General features: G+C 42.6%; 1 protein-coding gene across 1 annotated transcript in view; it reads left to right on the forward strand.

Moving 5' to 3' along the window:
• Positions 1–521: 521 nt before the first annotated feature.
• SPTAN1 (spectrin alpha, non-erythrocytic 1) overlaps positions 522–14,284 on the forward strand; it is a 189,149-nt gene continuing 175,386 nt past the window's right edge. The window contains 2 exon segments of the mRNA XM_081846710.1: positions 522–711; positions 10,911–11,151. Coding sequence (XP_081702836.1) covers positions 10,915–11,151 — 237 coding nt within the window. The 5' untranslated portion in view covers positions 522–711; positions 10,911–10,914.

The raw sequence follows: 14,284 nt of genomic DNA on the forward strand, positions 1-14,284 counted from the left end.
TATCATGCCTCCCCCTGCAATGCAGAAAATAAGAACGAGAAAAAGGAAAATAATAAGAATAATATGAATGCAGTAATGTTATCATGCCTCCCCCTGCAATGCAGAAAATAAGAACGAGAAAAAGGAAAATAATAAGAATAATATGAATGCAGTAATGTTATCATGCCTCCCCCTGCAATGCAGAAAATAAGAACGAGAAAAAGGAAAATAATAAGAATAATATGAATGCAGTAATGTTATCATGCCTCCCCCTGCAATGCAGAAAATAAGAACGAGAAAAAGGAAAATAATAATAATAATATGAATGCAGTAATGTTATCATTCCTCCCCCTGCAATGCAGAAATCTCTAGTCACCCTCTCTCTCCCCCCCCCCCCGGTCTGCCCTTTCCCAGCAAAATAGGAATATTCCCCAGCGCAATCAATGAGAGCCGAATGACAGCTCTGCAATAGCTCAACCCGGCCGAGGGGGCGGGGGGTGGGCGACTCCCGCCGCCGGCCAATCCCGCGCCGCTACGTCAGCTCAGCCGGGATCCGCCCTTCGCCCGGGATCGCCTCTGCAGCAGCTGCTTATCTCCCAGCCGCAGACGCCCCTGCGCAGAAGATCTCCCCCCTTGCGACGAATTTCAACCCCTGTTTTTTCCCTCCTTGCCTTTTCTTCTCCCCTAACCGACCGGATCCCCAGCAGATCCCGAGCGGGAAGCCCGGAAAAGGTGAGCTAATCTTCCTCCTCCTCTTCATCTCTCCCCATCCCCCAACAATGGCTTCCCTTTGTCTTCCGGCTGGGCGAGGCCAGAGCAGGGGATCGGGCCCTTTCCCGAAGGATCCTAGGCAGGGGATCTGCTCGTGGCAGGGGGGGGGTAGGGCGTTTCCCAAAGCATTTTTGCAGGGAATCCGCCCCTTCCCAATGGATTTCCACAGGGAATCGGCCCGTGGGAGGAATCGGGCGTTTCCCAGAGCGTTTTTTGTAAGGAATCTGCCCATTGCAAAGACTCGGGCCCTTTCCCAAAGGATCTAGGTAGGGGATCTGCTCGGGGCAGGGGGAGGGTCGGGCCCTTCCCGAAGCATTTTTTGGCAAGGGATCTTCTTTCTGCCGAAGCTTTTTCGGCAGGGGATCGGCCCTTCCCAAAGGATTTCGGCAGGGGATCTGCTGATTGCAGGGGATCAGGCCCTTCCCAAAAGCTTTATTGGCAACGTTTGCCTTTTTTAAAGGGAATTTCCCTTAGTCTGAATAGGATTCCTCGCAAGAAAAGGGGAAAGTGGACAGCTAGGTTTCTGGCAGGGAATCTGCCCTTTCCCAAAGCCTTTTTGTGCGGATCTGCTCATGGCAGGGGATTGGGCCCTTCCCAAAGCTTTTTGGCAGGGAATCTGCCCCTTTCAGGGAATCTTCCCATTGCACAGAATCTCCCTTCCCAAAGCTTTGCAAGGAATCTGCTTTTTCCCAAAGCTTTTTGGGCAAGGATTCTACCCCTTCTAGGCAATCTAGCCCTTCTCAAAGCCTTTCTGCAAGAAATCTGCTTTTCCCAAAGCCTTTTTGTGGGGATCTGCTCATGGCAGGGGATTGGGCCCTTCCCAAAGCGTTTTGGCAGTGGATCTGCCCCTTGCAGGGAACCAGCCCATTGCACAGAATCTGCCCTTTCCCAAAGGCTCTTTGCAAGGAATCTGCTTTTTCCCCAAAGCCTTTTTCTAGGAGATCTGCTCATGGCAGGGGATCAGGCCCTTCCCAAAGCTTTTTTGCAGGGAATCTTCCCTTTCCCAAATGATTTCTGCAGGTAATCTGCACTTTCCCCAAGGATTTTAGTAGGGAATCGGGCCCTTCCCAAACCTTTTTGCCAGGAGACCCGTCCCTTCACAGAGCATTTTTCCAGGGAATCTGCCCTTTGCAAGGGATCGGGCCCTTCCCACAGCATTTTTTTGCAGGGAATCAACACATTCCTATAGCTTGTTTGCAGGGGATCTGCCCCTTGCAGGGAATCTGCCCTTTCCCAAAGCTTTTTTGGCAAGGAATCTGCTCGTGGCAGGCCATCAGGCCCTTTCCCAAGGGATTTCTGCAGGGAATCTGCCCCTTGCGGGGGATCTGCCTTTTCCCAAAGGGTTTTTTTACAAGGAATCTACCCCTCCCCAAAGGATTTCTGCAGGGATCCAACACATGGTTTGCAGGGAATCTGCCCTTTGCAAGGGATCTGCCCCTTCCCAAAGCATTCTTGCAGGGGATCTACTCATGGCAGGGGATTGGGCCCTTTCCAAAGCTTTGCAGGGAATCTGCTTTTTCCAAAGCCTTTTTGCAGGGGATCTGCCCCATGCAAGGAACCTGCCCCTTGCAGGCCCTCCCCAAAGCTTTTTTGGCAAGGAATCTACCCTTTCCGAAAGCGTTGCAAGGAATCTGATTTTTCCCAAAGCTTTTTTTGGCAAGGAATCTACCCCTTGCAGGGGATCTGCCCCTTCCCAAAGGATTTTTACTGGGAATCTTTCCTTTCCCAAAGCTTTGCTTGGGATCTGCCCTTTCCCAGAGCATTCTTACAGGGCATCTGCCCATTGCAAGGAATCTGCCCCTTTCAGGCAATCTAACCTTTCCCAAAGGATCCTTGCAGGGAATCTGCTTTTTCCCAAAGCTTTTTATGACAGGGAATCTGCCCTTTTCCAAAGGACTTTTGCAAGGAATCCACACATTCCTATAGCTTGTTTGCAGGGGATCTGCCCCTTGCAGAGAATCTGCCCTTTCCCAAAGCTTTGCAAGGAATCTGCTTTTTCCCAAAGCCTTTTTGGCAGGGAATCTGCCCCATTTAAGCAATCTACCCCTTGCAGGGGATCTGCCCTTTCCCAAAGCTTTTTTGCAGGGAATCTGCCTCTTCCCAAAGCTTTTTTGCAAGGAATCTGTCCTTTTGCAAAGCATTTTTGCAGGGAATCTGCCCTTTCCCAAAGATTATTTTTGCAGGGGATCTGCCCCTTCCCAAAGCTTTGCATGGAATTTGCTTTTTTGGCAGGGAATCTGCTCATGGCAGGGGATCAGGCCCTTTTCCAAAGGATTTTTGCAGGGAATCAACACATTTCTATAGCTTTTTTGCAGGGAATCTGCTCACTGCAGGGGATCTGCCCTGTGCAAGGAATCTTCCCATTGCATAGAATCTGTCCCTTCCCAAAGCTTTGCAAGGGATCTGCCCCTTCCCAAAGCTTTTTTTGCAGGGAATCTGATCAGGGCAGGGGATCGGGCCCTTCACAAAGCTTTGCAAGGAATCTGCCCTTACCGGAAGCTTTGCAAGGGACCTGCTTTTTCCCAAAGCTTTTTTGGCAAGGAATCTACCCCTTGTAGGGAATCTGCCCCTTCCTAAAGGATTTTTACTGGGAATCTTTCCTTTCCCAAAGGGTTTTTTTGCAGGGTATCTGCCCTTTCCCATTATTTTTTTCCAGGGGATCTGCTCTTTGCAGGGTATCTGCCCTTTCCCAATTTTTTTTATTTTTTTTTATTTTTTTTGCAGGAATCGGCTCATGGCAGGGGATTGGGCACCTCCCAAAGCTTTTTGGCAGGGGATCTGCTCAGGGCAGGGGATCTTCCCAAAACATTTTTGCCAGGGAATCTGCCCCTTGCATGGGATCTGCCCCCTCCCAAAGCATTTTTGCAGTGGATCTGCTCAGGGCAGGGGATCGGGCCCTTCACAAAGCTTTGCAAGGAATCTGCTTTTCCCCAAAGCATTTTTGCAGGGAATCTTTCCTTTCTCAAAGCTTTGCAAGGGATCCTCCCTTTCCCAGTGGATCTCTGCAGGGGATCCATCCTTTCCCAAAGTATTTTTGCAGGGAATCTTTCCTTTCCCAAAGCTTGGCAAGGGATCCGTCCTTTCCCAACGGATTTCTGCTGGGATCCTCCCTTTCCCAATGGATCTCTGCAGGGGATCCACCCTTTCCCAAAGGATCTCTGTAAGGGATCTGCCCATTCCCAATGGATTTCTGCAGGGAATCTTTCCTTTCCCAAACTTTGCAGGGGATCTGCCCTTTCCCAACGGATTTCTGCAGGGGACCCACCCTTTCCCAAAGGATCTCTGCAAGGGATCTGCCCGTTCCCAATGGATTTCTGCAGGGAATCTTTCCTTTCCCAAAGCTTTGCAGGGGATCTGCCCTTTCCCAACGGATGTCTCCAGGGGACCCACCCTTTCCCAAAGGATCTCTGCAAGGGATCTGCCCGTTCCCAATGGATTTCTGCAGGGAATCTTTCCTTTCCCAAAGCTTTGCAGGGGATCTGCCCTTTCCCAACGGATTTCTGCAGGGGACCCACCCTTTCCCAAAGGATCTCTGTAAGGGATCTGCCCATTCCCAATGGATTTCTGCAGGGAATCTTTCCTTTCCCAAAGCTTTGCAGGGGATCTGCCCTTTCCCAACGGATGTCTCCAGGGGACCCACCCTTTCCCAAACCTTTTTTTTCCCTGCAGCCAGAAAATGCAAAATAAACAGCCCTTTCCCCCCAAATCAGCTGCGCTGTCAAAAATGGCATTGGCAGAAATCTTTTTTTCTGCAGCCAGGATCTGTTAACCCTTTCCGCTAAAAAAAATCCCTGATTTCCCACTCGGATCTCATTTTCCCTTTGGAAAAATCCTGGTTTCCCACTGGTGGTTTCAAAAATAATCTCCTTTTCCCATTGGATGTGATTCTGGGTTTATATATATATATATATATATATTATTTTCAGCTTTTATTCTGGTTTAAAATAGATAGTTCTCAGCTTGCATTTTATCTTGGTTTAAAATATATATAATTTTCAGCTTGCGTTTTATCCTGGTTTAAAATATATAATTTTCAGTTTGCATTTTATCCTGGTTTTCCAATTGCATTTGATTCTGGTTTTTAAATATATATAGAATTTCCCCCCTTCCTCTTAATTCTGGTTTTCCAATTGGATTTTATTTTGGTTTTTAAATATATATAGAATTTTCCAATTGCATTTGATTCTGGTTTTTTAATATATATAGAATTTTCCACTTGCATCTTAATTCTGGATTGCCAGTTGCATTTGATTCTGGTTTTTAAATATGTATAGAATTTTCCCCTTTTCTCTTAATTCTGATTTTCCAGTTGGATTTTATTCTGGTTTTTAAATATATATAGAATTTTCCCCTTGCATTTTAGTCTGGTTTTCCAATTGGATTTGACTCTGGTTTAAAATATATATAGTTCTCATCTGGCATTTTATCCTGGTTTAAAATATATAGTTTATCCTGGTTGAAAATATATAGTTTTCATCTTGCAGTTTATCCTGGTTGAAAATATATAGTTTATCCTGGTTGAAAATTATATAGTTTTCATTTTGCAGTTTATCCTGGTTTAAAATATATAGTTTATCCTGGTGTAAAATATATAGTTTCTCAGCTTTCGTTTATCCTGGTTTAAAATCTATAGTTTATCCTGGTTTAAAATATATATAATTTTCAGCTTGTATCTTAGCCTGGTTTAAAATATATAGTTTATTCTGGTTTAAAATATATATAATTTTCAGCTTGCATTTTATCCTGGTTTAACATATATAGTTTATCCTAGTTTAAAATATATAGTTTATCCTGGTTTAAAATATATAGTTCTTAGCTTGCATTTTTTTCGCAACAGCAGGAAATAGAAAAGGAAGGAAGGAAGAAAGGAAAGAGGGAAGGAGGGAAGGAGGAAGGGAGGAGGGAGGGCGGAAGGAAGGAAGGAGGGAGGAAGGAAAAGGAAGGAGGGAGGGAGGGAGGGAGGAAGAAGGAAGGATGGATGGATGGAAGGAAGGAAGGAGGGAGAGAGGGAGGGAGGGAAGGAAGGAAGGAAGGAGGGAAGAAAGGAAGAAAGAGGGACAAGAAAGAAAGAGGGACGGAGGAAGGAGGGAGGAAAAGGAAGGATGGATGGAAGGAAGGAAGGAAGGATGGAAGGAAGGAAGGAAGGAAAGAGGGAGGGAAGGAAGGAAGGAAGGAAGGAAGGAAACAGAGGAGCAGGGAAGAAGGGAAGGAAGGAGGGAGGGAGGGAAGGAAGGAAGGAAGGAAGAAAAAAAGGTAACAGAGGAGCAGGGAAGGAAGGAAGGAGGGAGGGAGTGAGGGAAGGATGGAAGGAAGGAGGGAGGGAGGGAAGGAAGGAAGGAAGGAAGGAAGGAAGAAAGAAAGAAAAAAAGTTAACAGAGGAGCAGGGAAGGAAGGAAGGAGGGAGGAAGGAAGGAAGGAAGGAAGGAAGGAAGGAAGGAAGGAAGGAAAAAATCCTGGTTTTCCACTGGTGGTTTCAAAGATAATTTCCTTTTCCAATTGGATGTGATTTTGGTTTTTTATATATATACATATACATACATACATACATATATATATATAATTTTCAGCTTCATTTTATCCTAGTTTAAAATATATAAAATATATAGAATTTTCCCCTTGCATTTTATTCTGGTTTTCAATTGCATTTGATTCTTTTCACTTCCTTTCATTTCCCTTTCTTTCCCTCTCTTTTTGTCTTATTTGCACTCACTTCGTTTCATTTTCCCCTCTCACTTCCTCTCGTTGCCCCCATTTCATTTGTCCTCTCTTTTCCCCTTATTTGCCCTCTCACTTCCTCTCATTTCCTTTCATTTGCCCTCTCACTTCCTCTCATTTCCCCTCACTTCCTCTCATTTCCCCTCACTTCCTTTCATTTCCCCTCACTTCCTCTCATTTCCCCTCTTTTCCTCTCATTTCCCCTCTTTTCCTCTCTTTTCCCCTCACTTCCTTTTATTTGCCCTCTCACTTCCTGAGAAAAGAGAGAACAAATGAAATTAAATGAGAGGGGAAATGAAAGGAAGTGAGGGGAAACAAGAGGAAGTGAGAGGAAAAGAGGGCAAATCTATGGTAGGACCTCCATATTTTGACCAAGAACCTCTTGCCTTCCAGACCATGGACCTCTCCGGGGTGAAGGTTCTGGAGAGGAAGTGAGGGGAAACGGGAGGAAGCGAGAGGGCAAAGGAAAGGAAATGAGAGGAAACGGGAGGGCAAATAAAAGGAAGTGACAGGAAAAGAGAGGGCAAATAAAAGGAAAGGAGAGCAAACGAGGGCAAAGGAAAGGAAGTGAGAGGGCAAATAAGAGGAAATGAAAGGACAAATGAAAGGAAGTGAGGGGAAGCGAGAGGAAGTGAAAGGGGAAATGAAAGGAAGCGAGAGGGCAAATGAGAGGAAAAGAGAGGACAAATGAAAGGAAGCGAGAGGAAGTGAGAGGGCAAATGAAAGGAAGCGAGAGGGCAAATGAGAGGAAAAGAGAGGACAAATGAAAGGAAGCGAGAGGAAGTGAGAGGGTAAATGAAAGGAAGCGAGAGGGCAAATAAGAGGGAAAGAGAGGACAAATGAAAGGAAGTGAGGGGAAGCGAGAGGAAGTGAGAGGGCAAATGAAAGGAAGCGAGAGGGCAAATGAGAGGAAAAGAGGACAAAAGAAAGGAAGCGAGAGGAAGTGAGAGGGCAAATGAAAGGAAGCGAGAGGGCAAATAAGAGGGAAAGAGAGGACAAATGAAAGGAAGTGAGGGGAAGTGAGAGGGCAAATGAAAGGAAGTAGAGGAAGCGAGAGGGCAAATGAAAGGAAGTGAGGGGAAGCGAGAGGAAGTGAGAGGGCAAATGAAAGGAAGAGAGGGCAAATAAGAGGAAAACAGAGGACAAATGAGAGGAAAACAGAGGACAAATGAGAGGAAGTGAGGGGAAGTGAGAGGGCAAATGAAAGGAAGAGAGGGGAAGTGAGAGGGCAAATGAAGCGAGAGGGCAAATAAGAGGAAAAGAGAGGACAAATGAAAGGAAGTGAGGGGAAGCGAGAGGAAGTGAGAGGGCAAATGAAAGGAAGTGACGGGAAGTGAGAGGGCAAATGAAAGGAAGTGAGAGGAAGCAAGAGGGCAAAGGAAAGGAAATGAGAGGAAACGAGAGGGCAAATAAAAGGAAGTGACAGGAAAAGAGAGGGCAAATAAAAGGAAAGAAGGAAAGGAGAGCAAACGAGGGCAAAGGAAAGGAAGTGAGAGGGCAAATAAGAGGAAATGAAAGGACAAATGAAAGGAAGTGAGGGGAAGCGAGAGGAAGTGAAAGGGGAAATGAAAGGAAGCGAGAGGGCAAATGAGAGGAAAAGAGAGGACAAATGAAAGGAAGTGAGAGGAAGTGAGAAGGGAAATGAAAGGAAGCGAGAGGGCAAATAAGAGGAAAAGAGAGGACAAATGAAAGGAAGTGAGGGGAAGCGAGAGGAAGTGAGAGGGCAAATGAAAGGAAGCGAGAGGGCAAATGAGAGGAAAAGAGAGGACAAATGAAAGGAAGCGAGAGGAAGTGAGAGGGCAAATGAAAGGAAGCGAGAGGGCAAATAAGAGGAAAAGAGAGGACAAATGAAAGGAAGTGAGGGGAAGCGAGAGGAAGTGAGAGGGCAAATGAAAGGAAGTAGGGGAAGCGAGAGGAAGCGAGAGGGCAAATGAAAGGAAGTGAGTGGAAGCGAAAGGAAGTGAGAGGGGAAAGGAAAGGAAGTGAGAGGGCAAATAAGAGGAAGCGAGAGGGCAAATAAGAGGAAAAGAGAGGCCAATGAAAGGAAGCGAGAGGGCAAATGAGAGGAAAAGAGAAGGCAAATGAAAGGAAGTGAGGGGAAGCGAGAGGAAGTGAGAGGGCAAATGAAAGGAAGTGAGTGGAAGCGAGAGGAAGTGAGAGGGCAAATGAAAGGAAGTGAGAGAGCAAATAAGAGGAAAAGAGAGGACAGATGGACCTCCATCTTTTGGCCGAGGATATCCAGGAGTGCCGCCATTTTCTTTCCTTCGCCCTCTCCTTTGCACTCTCATTTCCTTTCCTTTTCCCCTCTTTTACCCTCTCGTTTCCTCTCATGTTCTTTCATTTGCCCTCTCATTTACCCTCTCACTTCCTCTTATTTGCCCTCTCACTTCCTTTCATTTGCCCTCTCACTTCCTCTCACTTCCATTCATTTGCCCTCTCACTTCCTTTCATTTGCCCTCTCACTTCCTGTCCTTTCCTGTCCTTTGCCCTCTCGCTTCCTCTTGTTCCCCCTCATTTCCTCTTATTCGGCCTCTCATTTCCTTTCCTTCTCTCCTTTCCTCTCCTTCCCCTCTCATTTCCTTTCCTTTGCCCTCTCATTTCCTCTCGCTTCCTCTCATTTCCTTTCATTTTTCCTCTCACTTCCTTTCATTTGCCTTCTCACTTCCTTTAAATTTGCTTTCCTTTCCCCTCTCACTTCCCTTCATTTCCCTTCATTTCCTTTCCTTTGCCCTCTCACTTCCCCTCACTTTCTCTCTTTCCCCCTTCTTTGCCCTCTCACTTCCTTTCATTTGCCCTCTCACTTCCTGTCCTTTCCTTTAATTTTCCTCTCTTTTCCCCTCGTTTCCTCTTCTCCCCTCACTTCCTTTCATTTGCCCTCTCACTTCCTTTCATTTGCCCTCTCACTTCCTGTCCTTTCCTGTCCTTTGCCCTCTCGCTTCCTCTCGTTCCCCCTCATTTCCTCTTATTCGGCCTCTCATTTCCTTTCCTTTCTTCTCTCCTTTCCTCTCCTTTCCCCTCTCCTTTCCTTTCATTTGCCCTCTCGCTTCCTGTCCTTTCCTTTCATTTTCCTCTCTCTTCCCCTCGTTTCCTCTTATTTCCCGTCTCATTTCCTTTCCTTTGCCCTCTTGCTTCCTCTCATTTCCTTTCATTTTCCTCTCTTTCCCCCCTCACTTCCTTTCATTTGCCTTCTCACTTCCTTTAATTTTCCTCTATTTCCCCCTCATTTCCTCTCATTTCCCCTATTTCCTTTCCTTTTCCCTCTCACTTCCCTTCATTTCCCCTCATTTCCTTTCTTTTGCCCTCTCACTTCCCCTCACTTTCTCTCTTTTCCCCTTCTTTGCCCTCTCACTTCCTTTCATTTGCCCTCTCACTTCCTGTCTTTTCCTTTAATTTTCCTCTCTTTTCCCCTCGTTTCCTCTTACTTCTCCCCTCACTTCCTTTCATTTGCCCTCTCATTTCCTCTTATTTCTTCTCTCATTTCTTTTCCTTTCACCTCTCTTTTCCTCTCATTTCCTCTCATTTGCCTTCTTGCTTCCTTTCATTTGCCCTCTTTTCCTCTCGCTTCCCCTCACTTCCTCCCATTTCCTCTCCTTTCCCCTCTCCTTTCCTTTCATTTCCCCTCTCGCTTCCTCCCACTTCCCCTCACTTCCTTTCATTTGCACTCTCATGTCCTTTCCTTTTCCTCTCCTTTCCACATTTCCATGTGGGAAATTTCCAAGTTTGAAATCCATGGTAGGCCCTCCATATTTTGACAGTGAACCTCCATAATTTGACGGAGAACCTCCATAATTTGACGGAGAACCTCCATAAATTGATGGAGAACCTCTATAATTTGATGGAGAACCTCCATAAATTGATGGAGAACCTCTATAATTTGATGGAGAACCTCCATATTTTGATGGAGAACCTCCATAATTTGATGGAGAACCTCCATATTTTGACAGAACCTCCATAATTTGACGGAGAACCTCCATAATTTGACGGAGAACCTCCATAATTTGACAGAGAACCTCCATAAATTGATGGAGAACCTCTATAGTTTGATGGAGAACCTCCATATTTTGATGGAGAACCTCCATAATTTGATGGAGAACCTCCATATTTTGATCTAGAACCTCCATAATTTGATGGAGAACCTCCATAATTTGATGGAGAACTTCCATATTCTGACGGAGAACCTCCATAATTTGATGGAGAACCTCCATAAATTGACAGAGAACCTCCATAAATTTATGTAGAACCTCTATATTTTGACGGAGAACCTCCATAATTTGATGGAGAACCTCCATATTCTGACGGAGAACCTCCATAATTTGATGGAGAACCTCCATAAATTGACGGAGAACCTCCATAAATTGATGGAGAACCTCCATAATTTGACGGAGAACCTCCATAAATTGACGGAGAATCTCCATAAATTGATGGAGAACCTCTTTCTTTTCCAGAACCATGGACCTCTCCGGGGTGAAGGTTCTGGAGACGGCGGAGGACATCCAGGAGCGGCGCCAGCAGGTCCTGGACCGCTACCACCGCTTCAAGGAGTTGTCCACCCTGCGGCGCCAGAAGCTGGAGGACTCCTACCGCTTCCAGTTCTTCCAGCGGGACGCCGACGAGTTGGAGAAGTGGATCCAGGAGAAGCTCCAGGTGGCCTCAGACGAGAGCTACAAGGATCCCACCAACCTGCAGGTAAGGAGGACCAAGGGGGATCTAGTCAGTCCCACCAGAAGGCGGGAAGCTGGAGGGAAAATGGTGGAATTTTGAGGCCAAAATTTTGACCCAAAATCGTAGAATTTTGACCAAGACTCATAGAATCTCGATGGAAAATCATTGAATTTTGACAAAATCATAGGAGTTGGACAAAATTGTAGGATTTTAACAGAAAATCATTGGATTTGGACAAAATCGTAGGATTTTAACTGAAAATCATTGAATTTTGACCAAAAATCAGAGAATTTTGACCAAGAATCATAGAATCTTGATTGAAAAATCATAGAATTTTGACAAAATCATAGGATTTGGACAAAATTGTAGGATTTTAACAGAAAATCATTGGATTTGGACAAAATAATAGGATTTTAACTGAAAATCATTGAATTTTGACCAAAAATCATTGAATTTTGACCAAGAATCACAGAATCTCGATTGAAAATCATTGAATTTTGACAAAATCATAGGATTTTAACAGAAAATCATTGGATTTTGAGAAAATCATAGAATTTTGACCAAGAATCATAGAATCTCGATGGAAAATCATTGAATTTTGACAGAAAATCATAGGATTTTGACAGAAAATCATTGGATTTTGAGAAAATCGTAGGATTTTGACCAAGAATCATAGAATCTCGTTTGAAAACCATAGAATTTTGACAGAAAATCACAGGATTTTAACAAAATCTTAGGATTTTAACAAAATTGTTGAATTTTGACCCAAAATCATAGAATTTTGACCGAGAATAAAAGAATCTCGATTGAAAATCATAGGATTTTGACAGAAAATCATAGGATTTTGACCAAGAATCATAGAAATTTGACCAAGACTCATAGAATCTTGACTGAAAATAATAGGATTTTGACAAAATCATAGGATTTTGACAGAAAATCATTGGATTTTGAGAAAATTGTAGGATTTTGACCAAGAATCATAGAATCTCGTTTGAAAATAATAGGATTTTGACAGAAAGTCATAGGACTTTGACAAAATCGTATGATTTTAACCAAAAATCGTTGAATTTTGACCAAGAATCATTGAATTTTGACAGAGAATAATAGAATCTCAACCGAGAATTATGGAATCTTGACCGAAAATCATAGAATTTCGACCGAGAATTATATAATCTCGAGTGAGAATTGGAGAATCTTGGGCGAGAATTATGGAATCTTGAAATAAAATTATGGAATTTTGACTGAAAATTGTAGAATTTTGACCCAAAATCATTGAATTTTGACCAAGAATAATAGAATCTTGACCAAGAATTATGGAACCTTGACTGAGATTTATAGAATCTGGACTGAGAGTTACACAATCTTGACCGAAAATCATAGAATTTTGACCAAAAATCATAGAATTTTGACCAAGAATAATAGAATCGCGATTGAAAATCATAGAATTTTGACAGAAAGTCATAGGATTTTGACAAAATCGTAGGATTTTAACAGAAAATCATTGAATTTTGACACAAAGTAATAGAATTTTGACCAAGAATCATAGAATCTCGATTGAAAACCATAGAATTTTGACAGAAAATCATAGGATTTTGACAAAATCGTAGGATTTGAACAGAAAATTGTTGAATTTTGACTAAAAATTATTGAATTTTGACTAAAAATTATTGAATCTCGATCGAAAATCATAGACTCTTGATCGAAAATCATAGAATTTTGACAGAAAATCATAGGATTTTGACAAAATCGTAGGATTTTAACAGAAAATGGTTGAATTTTGACCCAAAATGTTGAATTTTGACCCAAAATCATAGAATTTTGACCAAGAATAATAGAATCTTGACCAAGAATTATAGAATCTTGACTGAAAATCATAGAATTTTGACTGAGAATTATATAATCTTGAGCGAGAATTGGAGAATCTTGGCCGATTTATGGAATCTTGACTGAAAATTATGGAATTTTGACTGAAAATCGTAGAATTTTGACCCAAAATCATTGAATTTTGACCAAGAATAATAGAATCTTGGAGAATAATAGAATTTTGACCGAAAATCATAGAATTTTGGCCAAGAATAATAGAATCTTGGCCGAGAATCATAGAATTTTGACCGAAAATCATAGGATTCTGACCCAAAATCATTGAATTTTGACCAAGAATAATAGAATCTTGACCAAGAATTATAGAATCTTGACAGAGAATTATGGAACCTTGACTGAGATTTATAGAATCTGGACTGAGAATTACACAATCTCGACCGAAAATCATAGAATTTTGACCAAAAATCATAGAATCTCGACCAAGAATAATAGAATCTCGACCAAAAATAATAGAATCTCGACTGAGATTTATAGAATCTCAACTGAGTATCATAGAATTTTAACCGAGAATTACAGAATCTCGACTGAGATTTAAAGAATCTCGACCGAGAAATAGAATCTCAACCGAGAATGATGGAATATTGACCGAAAATCATAGAATTTAGACCAAAAATCATAGAATTCTAGAATCTTGACTGAGAATTATGGAATTTTGACCAAAAATTCTAGAATCTTGACCAAGAATTAGGGAATCTCAACTGAAAATTTCAGAATCTCAGCCGAGAATTATGGAATTTTGACCAAAAATTCTAGAATCTTGACCAAGAATTAGGGAATCTCAACTGAAAATTCCAGAATCTCAGCCGAGAATTATGGAATTTTGACTAAGAATCATGGAAATTTGACCAAAATTATGGAATTTTGACCAAAAATTCTAGAATCTTGACCAAGAATTAGGGAATCTCAACTGAAAGTTCCAGAATCTCAGCCGAGAATTATGGAATTTTGACCAAAAATTCTAGAATCTTGACCAAGAATTAGGGAATCTCAACTGAAAATTCCAGAATCTCAGCCGAGAATTATGGAATTTTGACTAAGAATCATGGAAATTTGAGCAAAATTATGGAAATTTGAGCAAAATTATGGAATTTTGACCAAAAATTCTAGAATCTTGACCAAGAATTAGGGAATCTCAACTGAAAATTCCAGAATTCAGCCGAGAATTATGGAATTTTGACTGAATCATGGAAATTTGAGCAAAATTATGGAAATTTGACCAAAATTATGGAATTTTGACCAAAAATTCTAGAATCTTGACCAAGAATTAGGGAATCTC

The sequence above is a fragment of the Podarcis erhardii genome, assembly GCF_964252035.2.
Source record: "Podarcis erhardii genome assembly, chromosome: Z".
Taxonomy (NCBI): Eukaryota; Metazoa; Chordata; class Lepidosauria; order Squamata; family Lacertidae; genus Podarcis; species Podarcis erhardii.